The sequence below is a fragment of the Egretta garzetta genome, unplaced genomic scaffold (assembly GCF_000687185.1).
Source record: "Egretta garzetta isolate BGI_Z169 unplaced genomic scaffold, ASM68718v1 scaffold70, whole genome shotgun sequence".
NCBI lineage: Eukaryota > Metazoa > Chordata > Aves > Pelecaniformes > Ardeidae > Egretta > Egretta garzetta.
In genome coordinates, this window is record NW_009258539.1 from 3,028,328 (window position 1) to 3,050,770 (window position 22,443).

Genomic DNA, 22,443 nt, shown 5'->3' on the forward strand with positions numbered 1-22,443 from the left:
CTGCCTGCCCAGCAGCCAGGCTGAGCAGCTACTCCTGCAGCCAGACCAGCAGACGCACACACACACAGAGTACAAGCATAGATCAACCCAGAGAGCGGTGCCTTTACCAGCACACCCATAAAACCAATCAGCATTCACATAAATATGAACAACACGGGCAGCCTGGTGCAGTTGCTGGGGTTTGGCTGAATGGGATTGAATTGCACTGGAGGTACATACACACACCCTCAATCTACTGTTGCACTAACACCCCCACCCCCCACCCTGATTTTTTGAATATTATAATGGACTTTTAAGTTTTTCCCGTATTTGTGTCTGGCTCCTGGGATCCTTACCCAGTCACTGGCTCAGACCTTGGGTCTTTCTGGATGCTGGTCTGCTCCTAGTTGCTGGCTAGTCTAGCTAAAAGTTCACTAGCAAAACATACACATATACATTCGCTCACTCAGCTCACAAATGCAGGTCTGCTGGTCTTTTGAATAGTAGCACAGATTTAAGTCTGCCCTGTATGTGTGCTCAGTCTGTAGGCCCTTTACCCAGACACTGGTTCTGACCATGGGTCAGATGCTGGTCTCCTGCTGCTTCCTGGCTATTCTGACTTGATGTTAGGTAGCCGCTGACACCCAATCACCCATTGCAAAACACTCTTCTCTCCACTGACTGGCCTTAGACTTAGTCTCTCCAGTAGCTGGCCCTCAGGCCTCATCCTACTTGCGGGCTAGTCTGGTTTGAACTTTGCTAGTGGCCAACTCACACAGAGGCTCAGGATAAGGAGCATACTTACACAGAAGGTACACGTAAGATTTAATAACAGTCTAGGGTAGTGATCAAGCCTGAGATGTTGTCAGACAGCTTTACTGGCCAGCACCTGCTTACATAACTGGCATATTTTGTCCTTTTTTTTACCTTTTTTCTCCTGTGTTTGTTCCTCCCTCATCCACTTTGATATTTCTCTTTTTCCTCCTGTGGTGTCACCCCTAAACATTCCATAATAAGTTTTGTGCACACTTAAATAATATGTTTGGGTCTGGGGTAGGTTATGCGATTAATTGAAATAATAGCTGTTAACAGCTGCATTCAGAAGTCAAATTATTCATGATATGGAAAGATTTGGATTGTTCAGTTCTGACTGATAGATGAAGTTCTTGATTCAATAGCATATTTGAGTATGTTTAATTTCAGGTACGTAAGGCAATCCCTAAAAAGCAAAGAATTTAAGTTTAAACATCTGCTTCAGTTGCACTGAAATTGCAGGAAATGTAAATGTGTATGTTAAACATGTATTCTAATTGTTGTGGTGTGAATTGAGATGGGATTATTTGCATGTTTAATTATTTTTGATAAATACTTTAGTATGCCAATATCTATATGTTCACCTTTAAATTATATGTTTCTTCTTGTCCACAAGATATAACCTGGATCAATAATACTGTAGCTCCAGTTCTTGACAAATGGGGTCTTTAAAACTGTTCTCTGTAGGGGAAGAATAATTTAATTAAAATGAACATCATATCCTTAGTACTCTGCTGCTTTAATTCTTTTCCCTAGATATTTTGTCATACTATTACTAAGATTAACAAATTATTCAAAATATTTTTTTTATGGGGGACATAATAAATTATTCACGTTCTTGTTAAAAATTGATATCTTTCGGTTACCAGGGGAATTGGATTCCCTGATTTACTTTTCTGCCACAAAGCCTGAATGATTAGTCAGGGCCTATTTTGTTTGATAAAGCCACTGGGATTGTACCTGCCTGAGTGTATTTGCAAAAAGAATGCATATCACTGGTACCTCTTTCCTCTTCATATAAGCCTCAGTAAAAAATTATTTATCTTTCTCTTCTACCTTTTATGATGCATACAGGAGCTTATTTTCAGCTTTCACAATATTTATGCTAAAACCCTTCCTGTTTAAATGAAGATCAGGTTGATACCTTCAATCATCAACATTAGTAATGATCTCACATCTTACAATAATATTTAAGCAATATTTATTTCTTTATATCCATCACTGATACCAAGCTATGAAACCCCACCCCAAACCCAAACCAACCCAGGAAAAAAAGACCGTGGGCATTATTGCCATATTTTCTGTGTGTGAAAGAGGAGGACGTGCTTTCATTGTAACTCAGTCTTTGCCTCTATCTTAACGTGATGCTTATCCTGCTCACAAATCATAGTATATAAGCCAAGAGAGGGGATTTTGATATTAAGTATAGGACATAATTTGGGTATTCTTAGGAAAACACAGAACAAAGATTTATGTAACAATTAGATAAAAAGTGTTTGAATAATGGCCTTTACTATTACAAGGAGTGATATCTCACAACCATTGAAGCATGCGACACAAAGTTCTTCATTGGACATCAGTGTTTATGTTAACATACATAAGATGCTTTACTACATTCATAGTCACTTGGCCTAGTATCATCTTCTGCTGAGTGGAGGGAAATGGAACTTATTTCTTTGCACAGGAATAATATCTTTTGAGATGACAACATGTTTAAAGGCTCATGAAAGCAAAGTTGGAAGGGTGTTTGACTTTCTGCAACTCTTCTTGATAGGGCATTAATTTTACCATGCAGTGGGTTATGCCCAAGGATTTGACGCTTCTGATATTACTGTTAATATGCTATTTTAGGTAAAATGTCTATTTGCAAAAATAGTTATAACCTTTAAAAATATAAGTAGGCAATGAAAGCGTACTGATACTTAAGTACTTCCCACCCTCACATATTGTTAAGGTACTTGTTAATTTTATTTTTACAAATCTCCACTTACTTGAGGGAAGGTATTTAACACTGTGTTCATTTTAACCCAGAGAAGTGGAAGTATAGGTGTACTAAAGCTTTACCATGCTAAAACTGTGACTGTTTAAAACTAAAATGTAGAGGCTTGAAAGATAAGCAGATGCTCTTTTTTCATAATTGTTTGGTGAAGCATTTGGAAAATAATTTTCTTTCAAAGGTCTAAGGGAAGGCTTAGAATGCAAACTATTCCATGCAACTGTCAATAAATCCATGAAACTTCCTGATGTGACTCAGTTTCTTATATCTATAAACTGGAACTATTAAATTCCTCTTTAAGGTGTGAAATTCAGTCTGGTTAACATATGAGAGTTTTTTGTAATAGATTAACGTATTAAATGCAACTCATGTTTTATGATTGCCTTGTTTGCCTGCTTGTGTCATAAGAATGTTAATGTCCAATATCCTTGTTTTGAACATTGAATTGAAAACTATAGTACTGCAACAACTTTTAATGTTGAGGTGTCTAACTTATACCTGATTGCTTCACAAGCACTGAAAATCCCTTATAAGTTAAATCTTTTTCTCCTTCATCATAGATATTAAGATAAAACAAAGGTTAATAGCCCATAAAAATTGATATCTATTAATTGCATTGCCCTTTCACAATGAACATCAACAATGTAAACTAATCCCTGAGGTTTGCTGCCATTTTTATTACCTGTGATACATATAACCAGCAGAAACCACAAGCTGAATTGTATGCAGTCCTGTTAGAGGCTGTTACAGTTCCTTTTTTCTAGCCATTGTATGCAATTTTCTCTTTTCCTTTAAATAGGAAAATAAGAATTTGATTGTTGAAAAGAACTGTTATTCAGACCTGTATGAATAACACATTAAGTTTTCTACATGTGCAAACAACCAATTCAGTTTTATCACACACAATAGCGCAAGACCACAATACACAACACAATAGCATGTCAGTAGCTGTTGAGGAAATTGGGATGATCCTTATCTTTCGAGCTTGCTTTACATCTCTTCAAGTGTAAAAACACTGACTGTAGCCTGTTAGTCTTTTCTTCTTACTGATTTGTCCCTTTTCCAAATCAAGAATGAATTTTTATGTTATTTTTGTTTCTTGGATCCACAGATCTACCTAATTCTCCCAACTCTGAATGTAGTGGAAATGGAAATGCTTTTTTTCCTACTTTTTGCTATCTCTGCCTTTACCTAGAGTCCCTTCATTTGGAATACAATGTTAGTTAGCCTGTGTTGTTCATCTTCACAATACAAGCACATTTAAATGATTCTAGATGAGAGAGAGAGAGATTCAGTGATCCTAAACTAATTAGCTGACCAAAAAGAATTTTGGTGGCGATTCATTTGTTCTACTTCACTATAAACCAGAGTGTTGGTAATGAAGAGTGTTCACTCTCACAGGAAAAAGCGGGGACTGAAACCAAGTCAATGTTATTCGGTAGCTAAATATAAAATGAAGCATGTTTTTAACAATGAGCTTAATCAACTCTCAGAACAATTCTCAAAGAAAAGTGGAGTATTCACCATCAATGGTAAATTTTAAATCAAGTGGATGTGTATTTTCTAATTAAATTCTCTTATTCAAGAAGAATTAGTGAGACTGAACCATGATTCTTCAAGTGAGTTCTGAGAAATCCTGTGTATTTAGATCAAGTTAGATGATCACAATGACTGAAATGTTTAGCAGTGAAGAAATGAAAAAAATCTCTGCAGAGTTCTGGATAAGTAAACATTCTTTAAACGTGCTTGGATTTGTTCAATCAAAAATGGCAAAAAAATACTTTGAAATTTCTAAATTAGCATTTTCAGAATTTCCATTATATAATTTACTTATTCTTTTACTACTTCAGGATGAAAACAGGGGCAAGAAATCCAGTACCATCAATAGATATGGACTGTACAAGTTTTCTTTTCTTTACACATAACCACTGCAGACTATTGCCTCTAAAAAAATCACTATTTTCTTTTAAGATTTGTTGTCATTTGTCTTCATACGAAAGGAAGATATCTAGTAATTAAATTAAATGTGGAGATCCAATGTATTCCCTCAGAAAAAGCTATAGTTTGTAGGAAAAACTAACTTCTAATTTTTTTGAACTCTTTTCTAAGCCTTTCTCCAGCTCCTTGCTGCCATGTATCAGAAAATAATTTATTTTTCTTTTTTCCTGTAAGTGGATACCAAATGACAGTTTGTGAAGATCTGTTCACTGTCAATCCTTTACACACAAGGATTTTTTCCTCCACGTTTCTTCAGCTGACACCTATGACAAACACCTATTAGGAAAAGCTTTTGTCCCTACATTTCTTCAACATTTGACTGCAAATCACTTATGCTTTGATCTGCTTTAGAGACTGTTCTCAACCACATGGAAAAGGAAAATGCCTTAAATTTGAAGGACGGCTGCTCATATTGGTAGATTTAAAATGTATAATCCTAACTGATTAAGTCACTTCCATGAAAATTTTTGTTCTTGTTTATCTCACCACAGGGTATTGTCAGTGAAAGTTACTGTAACTGAACAGAATCAGCAATGATGATCTGTTTTCTTCCCTCCTGAACCAAAAGAAAAATAACTTGCCTCTTACTAAGAACTAAAATGAGCAGTTTGTGCAAAAATAAGTAAAGCTAAATTGTAGACATTTGGGGTTTATTTCATATTAAAATGTTGATGTTGGTAGTCATCTTGCCTCCTGAGTTGTGGATTACATATGATTTCCATTTCTGGATTCACACAGATGTACAGGATCTGCAGCAGCCGCCTCTGTTCAGAAACGCTACGGCTCCAGTTTACCACTGAGTCATCCAAAACCTGTCTTCTCTGTCAGTATGATTCAGAATCATTCTGACACTGTCAAATAATTGGGGTCCTTGATCCTTTCCAGAATATCTTAATGGTAATCCTCACTTTTAGTGGCATCTTCTCTCTCTCCACTGGAGACTGATTTTTTTTATCTCCTACTCTAGAAAGTCTTTCCAGTCTAGTTGATTTCCTACATGTCTGCTTTTAAGCATTTTGTCTTTTTCTTCTTTTTCTGAAGGTCCCCAAGCGTATCCCTCTATATTCCTCTCTGAACTTAAGAGGCCACCAACTCATATATTTACTGGATTTTTGGAATACTGACTGTGATTTGCTGTAAATTAGGACTGCAGAGTTGATTTTAACCTTGTTCACACAACAGGAAGCAATGCACAATCCCCAACCAAGAACTGCAAATTGTCTTTATGGCTGGAAACTCACACCACATTTCAGCTACCTCTCAGGAAAGCAGGAGAACCGTAATAAATATCATATTAACCCACAGGATTTTGGGGTATAAAATATTATGAGACTTTAACAAAGTCTTAATAAAAGTTAAACATGATCTTGTATCTATACCCGAGTCTGACAGGTGGATAGCCATGTGCCACGTGATGCACCACATCACGTCCCAGGTCTTTGCGGTAGGGTTAAAATATTTCTGAACATATATCTAAACTGATGTGTCCTTATGTGGTATAATGACTGAGTAGCAGAGATGCACATAAATAGCACATGAAACCACACTGGCAATAAAAGATGATATTGTGTAGACATGAGAATTTTCAGAGTTTGAAAAATAAATTATTTTGTAGTTTGAGACCTGTGGACCTAAGACAAGTACAGTATGTATGGATTCTGTCAGAAGGCATTACTTGTTAAAAAAAGAACAAGTCAGTGTGAGTTACCAGTTGGGCCATAAAAATCAAAAATGTCTCCGAAGTAGAAAGGCACTTGACAGCTCAACGAAGTTTCTTGCTAGAGGATACCGCTGATGGTTTTTTCTTTATTTCCTCTAGGAACAAATTACTGTTCTGCGGTAGTCTTGATAAACTCTGGAGCAGGATTTGCATGACAATTATCACAGTCAGAACATAAGATGTATTCTTTAAATTGTCGTCCTGGACATATGATTGCTGGCCTCTGTAAGAGCCTGCAGTTAAATCAGCACTTGCTCCTAAAACTGTAATAAAATCCAACAGCAGTGACATCCAGGCCATTATTTAACTTCATTTTCTCCTGTACCAAGGAAGTAATCAAAATGACTTGCTAATAAATATAAAAGAAATGAAGGTTCTTTGTCTTCTCTAAGGGATTTTCTTTTCCTACATAAAGTTTTATAAATTGAGTCCTGAGACCTTGTTTTCAAAGAGCATGATTTTTATTTTTTCTTTTTCATTTGCATTATGCCACAAGAAACATCTTGAACTCATATGTAGCATTAGGAAGAGAAGACTTGGTTTAAGTACCAAGTTATCTATTGCTGCGGTTAATGCATCATATGCTGTTTCCATGGAAAGTCCGTGATACATCTAAAAACAAATAAGCAAACAGAACTGGTTTGCGGCTGATATTATTTTATATGAGTAGCATATCAAACATAGTAGAACAAAGGCTTGGAAATGTTTATTTTGCTGTCTGAGGAAGGAAACTGCTCAAAACTGTGAAACAAAACTTCTATAGAGAGAAGTATCTTGAGGGCAATAGAAGTCTCAAGCCTTGAAGATATTCTCTGAAGATATCAGCTGCTAGCCAAAACCTAAATACTTTGGTAACATTGCAGCAATGTGCTGGCTAACCATTGAATATTTTACATATAAGATCAAGGACAAAGAAATTTGATCTACACAGCTGTGAGTAGAAGCAAAGTTTTGGTTAAGGGGACAACTTTTAGAATAATTCATGTAAAGGTTGAACACCCAGCTCTGAAAACCGTTGTTCTGCCTAAGGGTTTTGAGTGAAATGCAAGTAATCTAGAATTGTCTTTTGTATTTTATTTGCTCTTCTGCTTTGTAAGTAGGAGCTTGACCATATATTGTCACTTAAGCCTGATCTCTTTTCTTTTCAGGCTGAATAATAGGTGTAACTAATTTCTTCAGAATGTTTGAATCCAGAGATTACCTATTGACAAGTTTCAGGGGTTAACATTGAGGCTAGCATTGCCACATGTTGGGTTTTAGGATGTTGCGCACAAAACACAGTAGGCAAAATGGTACATTAGTGGAGCAAAAAAAATCTTGCTTGTTTGTCTAATTTGACAGGTTAATAAAAGTTATTGTTAGTCCAGTTGCAATAGCCTACCATTTATAGTCAACAATAATACAGAAAATCATCTGTTAACATAGTTAAAATTGTTACACAAAACCACTTTCCTATTGTCTACTCTTTTTTTCTGCTGTAATCCTTATCCTTTTGGTCTCCCTCTGAGTCTTAAGCTTGACAGTATCAGTCCTCCCCAGGTGCAGGGGTTGGATGGGGATGTTAAAGAGCTGTCAATGCCCCAAGTTCTTAGCTTGGAGGGCTAGTAAAGTGTTTCTTTCTCAACAGTTTTGGGATCTGGCTGAATTTATTTTTATGCATTGTCTTAACACAGTCTGCATAAGTGAACTTTCTCTTTACTGGTTCTCAATTATTCAGTTTTCTATTCTCTGCTTTATCTAAACTGGTTTAACAAGATTGTATTCCTGTAGTGACCATTGTGATTTGTGTTTCCAGTTTTGGACGTCTGGTACCATCCTGTGTTTATACTCTTGCAAACCATTTTTTAATTCCAGTATCATAGATAATTCAGTCTGCACAGATGTTTACTCATATCTCTATAAACTCAAAATATCCTAAACCAAACCCGACTGCTAAGCAGTTGCTATCATAAATAAAAGAAGCTAAAATCATCTTATGTCAAGACAAATGTTAATTGAATCCTTAAACCCTGACTCAGAAGGCTACTAAAAAGCCTTTTAATAGTAATGGAAAGAAACCATATTTACTGGGCTACAGAAGTGTAGAAACAATCCAGTAGAAACAACATTCCTACTGTGGGGAGTATTTAGCTATGAAATACATGTAGCATATTGTGGGTTCTGTTATTCACAGAACTATGGTTTTATCACACAAATCAAATTAATGGGCAAAAGTTACTTTTCAAGAGGGATTCTTCTTACCAACTTTGTCTATTTTCTTGAGTATTAAGAAACCGAAAAACCAGTGTATAGCTCAATTCCACCCTACTGCAGAAACCTGCAAACCTCAAATGATGAAGAGGAAAAACATTAAGACTATGAAAATGCTTAGTTCAGGAAATACATATATGTGACTCACAGAAGAGGATAATAGCTAAACTGTCTGTTTCAAAAGTTTATAAACTATGTCAAGGAAACAACTTTGGAAAAGTCAAAAGTGCTGAGTAATCATTCTATCCCATTCACTTACAAGAGTCAGTTGGAGACATATATATATATATATGTTTCCAGTTACTGTCTGCTGTATGAAGAGTGATATGTCTCCTGGAAACTTGTAACGAGCAGTACAATTTTCGGTTGTATATAAAAAGTAGGATGTAACAGCACCAGTGTCATTACTGATTTCACAACACTTTGCAGATTTTGATTAAAATCTGCCATAGCTTTGTAACTCGACTGTGCTTTCAGAGATCGGACCAAGAGATAGGTATATCCAAGAAAGTTTAAAATGAAAGTAAAAATATATCTGTCAAAAAAAATCAGATATTTGACATATGTCAAAAATTCAATTATGCCTGAACTGAAGCAATTACAGTTTCCTTTCAACCATGGACTCAAGACATTTTTGTGTGTGTTTAGGTCTAGAAAAAGATTAAGAAAAGGGGAAGCTGTCATAATCTTAATTTACTTGCTAGTACTTTAACTTAGGGTAACACAAACTTTCTCTATGAGAGAAAGGATATAGTTTGGTGGGTTTTTTGTGGCTGGGCAGTGAAAAGAAAGTCACACTTTTTTACAAAACATATTGTATTTCTTGTGTGGCTCTTGCACTTTTTGCTAAGATTTTAGGCAGATTATTAAGTGCTGGTAGACTGTCTTGTTATATAGAGAACACAGTTAATTCACTGTAGTAGAAAGGGAGACAGGTTGAGTGGGCCATAGTTTTCCTGTTACCGTAGGGCACAACATCTAAGTTCCCATTTCTAAAACATGTGACTATCTATCCCTCCACTCACCTCAGCAATCCCTCTCCATCCACACTGTGTTTCTGGTCTTTCTTCTAGATCATTATTTATCAATTAATATCTCTTGACAATATCAGAATTATATTTAAATGATTCCAGAAATAAAATGAAAATTTATTTAAGGAAGGACCAACTGACCGAATATAACTGAGTTTTTACCTGCCTATTTTTTAACGTGTCACAAATAGAGTCATTCAGAGAAAAGGTGTATTGATACAACTTTTACAGTGCTGATGTAGAAGAGATTTTGCATTTTTTCCTTTGACTTTGCAGTATGCCTCCTACTTTCTGTGACTTTGGATCTAGGACATTACTGTGCTGCAGAACTTTAGATTTTGGATGCCTGGATGATCTCACAAAATTTTATCAACATAAAGTTGTCATCAGGAAAGAAGGATGGTAAACAATTTTCAAATACATAAAATGGTCAAAGGAAGATGGGATAGATCTACTCTCTATCACATCACTGGAGGGAAAAAAGTAGATTTGGAAGGAAAAAGCAAGACACTGCCAGTCCACCATAAAGGTTTAGAAAAAGTGCTGGACCATAGGATAATTAGAAAACTTTTACTACTCTCATTCCTGATTATTCTTCTTCACTTGTTACTCTTATCTGTTCGGCATTCCCTCTGCCAAATCACTTCCATATAATGCAGTCCGGCCTCCTCTACTCATTCTGCTCTCTGCCATGGCATCATTTTGCAAGTTATTGTCTATGCCTGTTACCCTTTTTCTGGTCCCTCAGGTGTTCTGTTTGTTTGTTTTTCCAGTCCTATAGCTCAGTAATTCCCCGTCTTTAAAATAATTTTCCTTCTCTGACATGTGTCTTATGTGTTGCTCTGTACTGGTGTCCAACCTTGCTTTCTAAATGTTCTCATCTCCTACCATTCAGATGTGTCTTTCCTAATGTGCTGGCCGACTGGATTTCTGTAACGTGAACCCAAAGTCCACCATTGCAGCACCTCTGAAGGGAAATTGCAGACATCCCATGCTTCCAAGACAAATGCCTAAGATAACAGCAGAGATGGAAAATATAATAGAATGCAGCATGTATATGTATGTCAGGAAATGTTTGTTTGGTTGGGGTTTTTTTAGATTTAACAGGTCTGTAACACCTACCCAAACTCAAAATTACAGGTACCAGTGTTTCAGAGATGAGAGGGATGTTCTGTGATAAACCAGTTTAGGAGGTTATGCAATTTCTGTATTACTGCAGAACATTCTTACACCAAATTTGGTAATCAGATGTGATATAAAGCAACGGAGATGTTGTTCTGAAATACATTAAGCAATAATCTTATACTGGGGATTAAAAAAAAGATTGTTTGCTTATCCTCAATAAGAGAATGTGATCTTTGTGAGATGTTACATGCATTTTTTAAACTTTTTTCAGAGTTAAAGACCTAAAGTGTAATTTTTCTTGTTTTGGTTATCACCAAAGAAGTGAATTACTGTACTTAGAAACATTTTTTTCCCTCAGTGTGCTTAATCCGTGTAAGTTTAGTTGTTGCTGCACTTCAATGATAAATAAATGTAATAGGTATTTCTGTCAAAATAATGGTTTTGATTTTGGCTGCAACTGCACTACAAGCTATTAGTTAGAGAAGGATAATTTTATAAATGAAAAGGAAACTTTATGCTTGGCCTTTTAGACACGCTTCGTTTAAAACCAAAATAAATTGCATTAAATAAAACAACATATTTAATTACTAAGCTCTGTTCTCAATCCATTTATTTTAATCTAAACAGCAATTATTTAACTTGTATCCATTATTTTGTACCAGAAAGAAATTCTTCTAAATTAAATCTCTTAATGAAATAAGCCAGAAAAACTCTGCCAGAAGTATACAAAATTGTATTAACACAAGATTCATAAAATGGCAAACAAATCTTATAAACATGCTGTATCTAATACATTTTATTGTGTGCTATGATAGTGATGATGTGAAGCCTTTCAGTTAAAGACTCCAACATTCATTCCTTTATTTGTGCCATTTATTCCTTAAAGCAACTTCTCAGGTTTTAACCAGTCATTTGTGAAATTGTTTATGAGCATCTGAGCTGCATATTCATGACTTAACATTTTCAACAAAGGAACTCAGCAGCTCAGGGGAGATTTTATTAATGTGTATAAATACCTGAAAGGAGGGTGCAATAAGGGCAGAGCCAGGCTCTTTTGAGTGGTGTCCAGTGACATGAAACACAGGAACTTCCATCTGAGCAGAGAGGAATACTTTTTTTTACTGTGAGGGTGACTGAGCACTGTAACGTTGTGGAGTCTCCATCCTTGGAGATATTCAAAAGCCTCTGTTGGACACGGTCCTTGGCAACCAACTCTAGGTGACCCTGCTTGAGCAGGGGAATTGGACCACATGTCTGCCAGACATCCCTTCCAACTTCAACCATTCTGTGATTTTGTGAAGCTTTCAGAGGCAGGGGAAATGACAACTCTAACTTTTGGTGGAAGAATCCATAATTCAGGAAGCAGAGAGTCCTCCTAGAAATACAATCATTGCTGACCATCTGTGAAAGGAAGCTTTCTGGCATTTCACCCACCTAAATAAACTGTAGGGAAGGAAAATGGTGATGTTAACATTAAAAAGTGGCATGAGATTAATTTAAAATTTAGCAATTTGCATCCTTATTGTATTAGCTCTTTTATTTACTTTATTCTATATAAGTTGAACTGACTTGACGTGCATTATATTCCATTTTGTTTGTCCCAGAAAAGATGAAAATAGGAGCTTTAGCATAACATATAACCATAACTTAGGTCAAGTTATACTTGGTTTATGGATTTTGCCCTTCATGTCTGAGAGGACATGAAAGACTGAGTAACCAATTATCTTCCTGTTAATTTCAGATATAAAAAAACCCCAAAACGTTCAGAACTGTCACTGTTCAAGACACATGACTAACTGACATTTTAATAATACATGTGCCCTTCAAACATTCATCTTGAGGTGGTAAAGTTTGTTTCATATCTTCCTCAGAGACAGAAGTCATTCATCTTGGTACACTTTTTTGTATAAATACCATAGAACCATAGAGCAGCTCAGGTTGTAAGGGACCTCGAAAGATCATCTGGCCCAAACTTCTGTGGAAAAGGGATCCTAGATGAGATTATCTGTCCAGTTGTGTCTTGAAAACCTCCAGTGATAGGAACTCCACCATGTCCCTGGGGAGGTTGTTCCAGTCATTGATTGTTCTCACTGTAAAAAAATTCTTTCCTAGGTTAAAATGAAACCACCTCCAGTGCAGAGAGAGTCTCTATTCTTTTGGTAGATGACCTCTGAGTACTAGAAAACTCTGATAATGTCCCCCTTGAGCCTTCTCTAGGGTGAAAAGATCTAACTCCTTTAGTCTTTTCTCATAGGGCAGGTTCTCCAGCCCTTGGATCATCTTTGTGGCCCTTCTTTGGACCCTCTCCAGTCTGTCCACATCTTTTTTGAATTGTGGAAACCAGAACTGGACACAATACTACAGCTGCAGCCTGACAGGTGCTGAGTAGAGTGGGATGATGCCATCTCTATCTCTGCTAGTAGTGCCCCTGTGGATGCACCCCAGGATCCAATTTGCCCTCACTGTTGCAGAGGTGCACCCATGTTCAGCTTCTTGTCCACTAGGACCCCTGGGTCCCTTTCAGCAAGGCTGCTCCCCAGCCACATCAGGTCCTAGCCTGTACTGGGCTCTTTGGTTATGTCATCCCAGCTGCAGGACCTTGCACTTGTCTTTGATGAACTTGTTGCTGTTCTTGCTAGCCCACTTTTCCAGCCTGCCCAGGTCTCTCTGTAAGTTGGCTCTCCCTCTGTCCACCTCGCCAGTTTAGTGTCACCAATAAACTTGGCGAGAACCTCTGCCTTGTCAGTATTATCTGTAACTAGTTTTCCTGCTCTGTTTAGCAATGGGACTGTCTTCCCTGTGCTTCTGCTTACTACTCACATATCTGAAGAACCTTTCCTTTTATTCTTGATATTTTTGGCCAATTTCAGTTCTAGCTGAGCCTTAGCCTTCCTGACTGCATTTCAGCATGGCATGGAAAGTTCTTGTAGTCCTTGATGAATATTTGGCTGCCTTTCCATAGCTGGTATGCTGCTGCTTATCTTTTAAGTGCACCCAAAAGCTACTTGTTAAGTCAGGGTGATCTCTTGTTCTGCCTTCTCCCTTTCCCTTTGCAGGAGGTGCACTGTTCTTCGTATCACCTGCAATTCACTGAGATAAGTGTCTGCATCTGGCTTAGCAAAGAAGAGTGCATTTTATATATATCCTTAAAAGCAGAAACAAGACAAAGCACAGTAAGCTATCATGATCACAGAATTGTTTAGGTGGTAAGGAGCCTCTTGAGATAATCTTGTCCATCCAACCCTTCCCTTGCTCAAGCAGGGTCATCTATATCAGGTTGTCCAGGACCATGTCCAGTCAAGTTTTTAATATCTCCACAGGTGGAAGTTGTGGTCTGTTGTGTGGTGGCTGTCAATCCAGAAAATTTTATTCATATTTACTCATTGAGACTGACTAATTATAATACTGATGTAGCGAAACTAACACAGACTGCTGCATTCTCACAGTTTGTTAATTAGAACCCATGAGGGACATGTTTTACTGAAAGGGATTAAAAAAATCAAGCGGCCTCATTGGAATCACTAAAAAAAAAAAAGAAGAAAAAGAAGCAAAAAAAATGAACCCACCCTTAATAACAGCTGAGGCAGAAATGCTGTCTGTTCTTTATTAAACTCTTGGAATTTAGTACTGAACCACTTTTGGAAGAGCTGCTATAAAAAATTTTAGTCTTCATATGTGAGCCAGGCTTTTATCTCTTCTAGCGGGTGAAAAATAAATGAAGAATACCTAGGCCTGACTTTTATTATGTATTTCAGATACTTACTGGAGTGCTGGCAATATCTCACTCTTTACTGCCTGATATCAGTCCTCCTTTTCTGGATGTATTCCTTGAGAAAGAATTAGCAATCCTTCCCCAGTAGCAGTGGCTGTCTGGGAATATCTTGGTGGTTGCCCTTTCCAGATTCTGAGGATAATGGTAGAAAACAGACCTGATTATACTGGGTTGACTTTTAGCAGGGCCATCTGTAGTTTTAACTGAAATGATTCTATACTAATAATTTTAATGGAGAAACTACCAAGAAAAAAAAAACCAACACACTCAAGAATGCCCTTCTCTTAAATGATTCTCCGTGAGACTTCAACAAGACATAGTGAGCTTCGAATCATCTCTCCTTTTCAATTAGAGGAATCTGAACTGAGTGCCGTTCTTCTGGGTACAATCAATGGGAGGCACTCTTGAGATGTTACAGACTGAACAGCAATGCATCAAGGAGATAGTCCTTTCAACGTCTAGAAAACCTGCCAACAAAGTACCTTACTAATATGAAAAATAACTGGCTGTAAGATAAGGTTAGATGAGAGGATTCTCTCATATTTTTTCTTTTTAAAGATATTGCAGGATATTTTGCTCATTGCCATCGCAATTTTGTCAGTGGGGCACTGCCTGGGATGCTTACTCTTCAACATTTTCCTAAGCTACTGTAGAGGCAACAAATGCTTTTTAACCCAGCTGCATTCCTTCCAAATAAAATCCCACCTATGAGGATTCACTGCTTCATTACTTTAATTAATTTTAGCTCTCTCGGTGCTATGCTTTCTAGGACTGACACAGAAATTACACAGAACTCAACCACAGTGCAGTGCCCCATGGAAGTGAAACAGGGAATTTGAAATATACTAATTTTGATTTAATTGTCTAATTCCATTCTGAGTTCTAGGCTCACGTGTCAAAGGATGCAGTGCCCAAGGAATCTTTTACAGAATCAGTGCTCTCCACCAGCCTTTGGAGGCAAGGCAAACCTGAAAAAGAAGTAAGGGAGGACACTGATCTCCACGTGCTTCTCTGTAAGGCAGTTGACTCTAATTGCAGCCCTTGGTTTGAATCAGGTGCCTTCAGCCTTTTAAAGGGTCAGCTGAGCTTACTCTGATATCCCTGTTTCCTACTGGCCTGTTTCAGGCCACACAGTGAAACAGAAGTAGGGTGTTACCAAAATCTGGCCCAAAGCTTTTTACCAAATGTGATGCAGCTTTATTCTGAAAAGGGCCTCACTATGGATTTCTTATGAAGAATTTGTGCATACTTATTGCAGTATAAATACTTATATGAAAATAAGGAATCTGTCGTTGTGATCAGTTCTTGGTATCCCTAGCAGAGTACTTGAGGTCCACAGGCAAATAGGAGCAACTTGGTAATGTTGATTTGTATTAAGGTTGTTCACATAGAAGTTATTGTCTGTTGTGCCAGCAGTTGCTGGCCCATGTTCTATAAACGGGAAGGAGAAAAGAGAAGCATGAAGTAATGTGTGGTTTTTGCAATTAGGCCTATTTCATCTATCTTATTAACTAGGCAAAATCATAAGGAAATAAATCTGTACTAGCAGTTAATGATCAGTTGGTTAGTTGACAGCTGCAGGCAAGCCCAGTCATATACAAATTACTGCCATTATGAACAGCTTCTACTAAGAAGATTTTTGTATTAAAAATGTGAACACATTCTGTTTCAACAGTGATATTATAAGATCTGTCTTTTCATGACCTTTAATAACCAGTTTTCTGCCAGAATGACCTGGAATGCCATTGTATGGGTCCTGTATTAAAATTTATTTTAAAAATCAAGGCACTATGTACTGTACAGGCATAATTAAGCTACAGTTCAAATAGTATATGCAATGCGTATGTACTTTAAATAGGTATTAGTTTACGGTCTGTTCTATTTGTCATATGTTAAAAGAGTTGCAGATGGAATTAGTAAAACTCTATTCTAAATTATAACTTCTGAAAAGATCTGGGGTTTTGTTTTCTGTTTGGGTTTTGTTTTGTTTTATTCTTTAAAGTTGCAAATCATCAAGAGTATATTATTCTGGTAAAACAGTAGAGACCAAAAATTAGCTTGAGCAGCTACTTGGATATTTTGCAATCAGTAAGATGCTAATGTAGCAGCAATTTGTTATTTGCAGTGTATAAGCATCACTGTAGAGAACGTGGAGAGGGAATACATTCTTGGTGTTCACGGCAGAATACATGAGGGCCACAGACAAATAAGAGCAACTTGATCAGTCATGCTGATTTGTACTAAAATTGCCCACAGACATATTACTGTCTACTGTGTCAGTAGGTGCACTGATGAAAGAGCTGGGATGGTGTTTTCCTGCGCATATGGGAAAAGGCTGGGCTAGTGTTTTTAAAGAACACAAAGTGGTTTGTGGGGAGCTGAAGCTGCTCTTGCACTTCTGAGGGAAGGGAGAAGGTCCTCTGTCCTTCACAGCCTTTCAGCAACTTGAGGAGCAGCCAGCCACAAGGACCTAGAAGGACAACATTCAAGGTCAGGTCGGATGGGGCTCTGAGCAACCTTATCCAGCTGAAGATGTCCCTGCTTATTGCAGGGGGGTGGACTAGACCACTTTTAAAGGCCCCTTCCAAACCCAACTATTCTATGATTCTATGACAAAAGTGAGAAAATACCCAAGAAGGAAGTGGCTACAAACCACAGATAGACTGGTCCGGTCTTGCAATAGAATAGATGCATGAGCATGTGCGTGTGTCTGTGTGCGTGTGTAATTATATATAACAATCTGTCTCTCTATGTATATACACAGAACACAGTGTGTGTATACAGTTATATACATACATATATAAATATACTGTTAAGGAATTAGAAATCTCTGTGATGGGAATGTTTAGAGGACTGACAAATTAGGCCATTTTTAAACTTTAAAACAAAACCTTACATTTATTAACAATAAACTTCATGCTAATGAGTAATTCTTACACACTGTTAATCACTATTACTACATGTATAAAAATGTTACTCCTTAACAATCGTATCCTAAATTAACAGTAAGTATACAATGCCGTGAAGTTGATGCTATATAGCTAGCAGTGATTGTTTGAGTCCTTGATGTTTCTTCATCATGGAGGTCAAAGTAATCAGACTTGAGAGAGAACAACAACTCTGATGATAAAGGTTGGAACTGAAGTGGTCTTGTTGACTTTCTTTGCCATCTTTCCTTGGTCATTGCCAATGCTTTACACTTCTTGCCCCCTCCACCTTCAAAGGGCAATCTCAACAGCTCCCCATGCTGTTTACTTTGGTTTTGCTTTTGCTAATCATCCCTCTTGTATATTCAGCAGGGTGATCTGCCTATTTGCAGTCCCTTCTGCTTACCTTGTGCCTCATCTTGCAACTTCTGTTACCTGGATACCTCCTACATGCAACTTCATAAGTCTTCGCCCCCTTCACAGGCACATTGCTCACAAACTTAATTAAAATGCCTATACATTGGGTTTAGATGTGCCATAATGGTGTTAGAAAGTGCTCACATACTGTTGTTGATTACAATATTTTGGTATGCATGTATTTGGGTTCAAGGCAATCTAATTGCAAATATATCCTGAAGAATACACTTCTAGTTTAAAGATATTACAGGCCTCTGCCTTAACTACACCACAGTCGGCCCAAAGTAGACAAATCACGGTAGAGAGCTGCCTCTTCTCTCACAGAGGGAGAATTGTGCATTAGTGCTGTAGCTGACTTCTGTTCCAAAGGGATGGATCCTAGTTCAGATGTTTTCAGAAATATGGCAACACTGTGTATGGTCAACTTAGTTATTTCAGATACTAGATAAAAAAATTAGTTGCTAAATTTTAAAGGTTTTCAAAAAAACCCTTTGGTGATATTATTGCCAACAATGTGTATATATATTGTATATCTTTTAAATCTTGGGTATGTACTTGATAGATAATGCATCAAATAGGGAGATTAGATCTAAAGAAAATCTTAAAGCTTTATTAAAAGAAAAAAAAAATTATAGTTTATGTTTTCATCTAGATATTAGCATTTTTAATAGATTTTTAATGAGGATATTTCCAAGCTATTTCAAGATATGAGACTTTCAAGCAATTATTTCAAAGACAAATTGCTCATGCCATGGTGGACTTCTACAAATACACAAAAATTAAGCAGTTATGAGTGCAAAGCAGTTGGTTAATTTCCATAGCTACTACATGATACACCTCTTGCATATAGAAATCCAGATAAATTTAGGTAACAATTCCCTACAGTTTGTAGAATCTATAATAATATGTGGCGGTGGTCTATATTTGAGATCTTGAGGCACTGTTACTGAAAGAAGCAGAAATCTTGCAGACGGAATGGTTTGTCTTTAAATAATACCAAGATTCCTAATTTAAGATGGACTTTCCAAACTTAATTTGCTTATTTTTTTTTTTAATTTAAGAGTGTTTTAGCTAAAAGCTTTACAGCTACAGAGCCACATTGACTCCAGTGGGGTTATATAGTATAGGAAGCACCCACATAACACAGTACAAGATAATTCATCATAAAGGTAATTAGTCTGGACAGGGCAATTTATTAATTTAAATATGCTGTTAATCTACTCAAGCTACTTTGGATATCTTTATTGAAGGTTGCTGTTTGTGTTGAAGGAAAAAATGATAGCAACAACAGATTGTGAAGTAGCAATAGAAGTTGTAAGGTCCAGTAGACTAAGAATTAAGTGCTAGCAGAGGACTGGTGCAGATGAGGAGTCTTGATTTTTGTTCTGTGTTTTGGAGAGCTGACTTTCAAACCCTTCTGCCCCACCCTGCTATGACTGACTTGACCTTTTTACTTCTGGCCATTCCTGTCTGTCATCATTTTACTCCGTCTCCCTACACATCTACTTTCATTTCCAAACTTCCATGCATCCACCTCTTTTTTATGTTTTGTCCTTCCCAAGACTGCATTACAATTTTCTTATCACCCACGCTGCTACAGCTCTCAGCATTGAGGTCTTCACCTTCAAACCACTTAGGCTGTAGGAAGGTGAACGTTTGGAGCACAAGATAAAGTTTCCCTGCTGACATTTTTTGAGCACACAGCAGCCTGTGCTTATCAGCAGAAGCAATCATGGGGCGAGTGCTGCTTGTCCCATGCATACTAACTTGAGCAGATTCAGTCATTCTCAGGGAATGATACTCATAGGCCTATATTAGCATGTATGCATTGTAGCAGGCATGAAAAATTATCACAAAAACGGATTCAAAGCTTAATATAGAGGTGGTTACTCATAACTAAGAGGTTTTTCTACATATGGAATTTAAGCTGAAACCCTAACCCCAAGATGTCAGTTACGCCAAATTTCAAGAATTCTTTTCAAAGCAAGGAGCTTGGCAGTGTAAAGACTGCATGATTTACTTGTTTTACTTTGTGTGATTTTTCATAACTTTATTTCTGAAATAGCTGGAACACAACCTGAGGTAGATGTTCTGAAACTTGGCAGACTGGCAAGTAATTGGAAAAATGCCCTTAAAAATAAAATGTATCAGGCCACCTTCATTATAGACAACATAGGTTTATTTTTTTTTGAAACAGCAAAATCAATCAGATGAAAAATCGTGAAAAGACATGGCTTGTATAATAATAATAATGTAAATTCTTTCAAACATATTTCAATTATGTCTTGAACATGAACAATTACTTTTGGATCGGTCTTTTTAATGCAGTTTTACTCTCTTCTGTTGCAACCCACAGGTGCTCAAAAAACATGACTTAGACTCTAGAAAGTCATGGGATTGCCTTACATATAGTACACTTGATCTTTGAATATTAAATGTGGGATGTTCACTTAAATGTGCTTGTTTTGAGCCTTCAGGGTCTCCCTGGGTCTCATTTCAAAGTAAGTAGAGGTCTAAAGTAACACTATGTGAACTCCACCATTCAGGACATTGAATCAGAAAGTGCCTTATTACAGGAAGCCAGGCCACAAATGCTGCTATAAGATGAGATGTGGCTGCAGGAAGAGCAGGGTAAAATGAAATTTGTTATCACAGAGAGAATGGTATGCTATGATAAAATGTTAAATAGTGTATCAAAAAGAAAAAAAAAGACATATATGAATAAAACAATATAAATAATTTTCAAGTCTTTCAAAATACCAGAACGATCTGTTCTATCTTGCAGGAACCCGATTAGGTCCGAAAGAAAAACTGGACGTCCCCGTGTTATTCATGCCAGAGACAATGAAAATGTATGAGGCTGTGGTGGTAATTCATGTAATGAGGGAAAATGGTGAAAACTGGCCTTATGAGGATTCTGCTGAATTAAATAAAGACTTAAAGAGGTAATTTATTCTAATAGGAAAAAAAAAATAGTCAAGGATACTCAATCCTATCATCATTTCCCCTTCAGATATTTGTGTGTAGCTCCCAAGGGCAATCAGCTGTCTGATTTTGAGAGCAACAGGTATCCAAAATAAGCTTCTAATGTACCCTGTAAAGTATGCAGATTTAGGGTAGGACTTTTATCTGTTTCAATACCTACTTTTTTCTAACGGTAAATAAAGAAAATGTAAAGTACTAGCTGCCAGTGCAGTTACGGATATTGAGCAAATGAAAGCTCTTAGATGCCTCTAATTTTTCAGTATATTTGGGCTAGTAATGACTCTCTTGTGGATATGTTTATGTAATGCATAAACTGCATAAACTTTATTTCAGTGCAGACATGACCTAAAAGAGAGCAGATTAGACTAAATATTCTCATATCCTGAGTAGTATTTGAAGACACTAAATTAAGTGGATGTAAATTATTGCTCTTCTGATTTGGTTGGATTTTATTTCATATTTTTCTTAGTTATGTTTAGCATTACAGCATACAATAAAATGGAGTCTCAACTCTCCAACAACTCTTAAGTCTAGATTACTTTGGAAAACAAATTTCTCAGCCGTCTATCACAATTATACTCTTCACTTATTTTCCAAGCAGTGTTACTGTCGCAGAGAATGGGGGAATTCAGGGAATAGTCTGGGTCTATCCGGTTCATGGAATACCTGAAGCACCGCAGCAGAAATTAGTTCCAGGTAGGTAATAATTAAAAAAACCTCAAACAGTAAATTTAAGACAATTAAATAGTCATTTGTGGTTTTACCTGCTTGATCACAAGAATTTGCAGTAGTTCTTTGCTCAAGGTGTAGATGAGGGACAATTTTACACCCAACTTGGCTTTTCACCTTGTCTTTTGATGAATGAATGTAATACCCTTCTACACTAAGTAGACTAAGGTACAGGAATAAGTTCTGGAAAACTATGGAAATAGGTATTTTATTGTCATTAATTTAATTTGCTTAAGGACCCTTTACTTGCAGACAAATATCAATGATGCGATATTAATTAGAGCTTTCATCTCCTTAATTTCCACTTTAATACCTTAAGGAATGAAGCAGAGTATTATCATGTAATCAACTGTTGCACAAAATGATGGTTTTAACGAGTCTCATTAGCATTAAAACTATGTATATTGATGTGAATGTTTGTTGTGTTATTTAAAGCTGTTATGTAATTCACTGGCAGACTTTGAGATAAATGTCCCTTTTATTGGGCTATTGTTTTCATTAGTTTATGAATTAAAACTATTAGCATTCATAAATTGCTTAAGTGACATTACTTGAAACTTAAGTAATGTCAAATCTTAAGTAATTTTAAATTCTTAAATGCTTCTTTAAAACAGCAGAACCAAACTGTAGAATATTTATCACTGTGTGTTATCCACTAGTTTTTGTTCACTAAATGTTTGTAACGCATTGCATTACTTTTG

General features: G+C 36.7%; 1 protein-coding gene across 1 annotated transcript in view; it reads left to right on the forward strand.

Annotated features, from left to right (window-relative positions):
- CFAP47 (cilia and flagella associated protein 47) overlaps positions 1–22,443 on the forward strand; it is a 401,308-nt gene that overhangs the window by 343,676 nt on the left and 35,189 nt on the right. The window contains exons 59-60 of the mRNA XM_035901932.1: positions 20,814–20,973; positions 21,612–21,709. Of these exons, the coding sequence (XP_035757825.1) occupies positions 20,814–20,973; positions 21,612–21,709 (258 nt within the window). The remainder of the gene's footprint in view (positions 1–20,813; positions 20,974–21,611; positions 21,710–22,443) is intronic.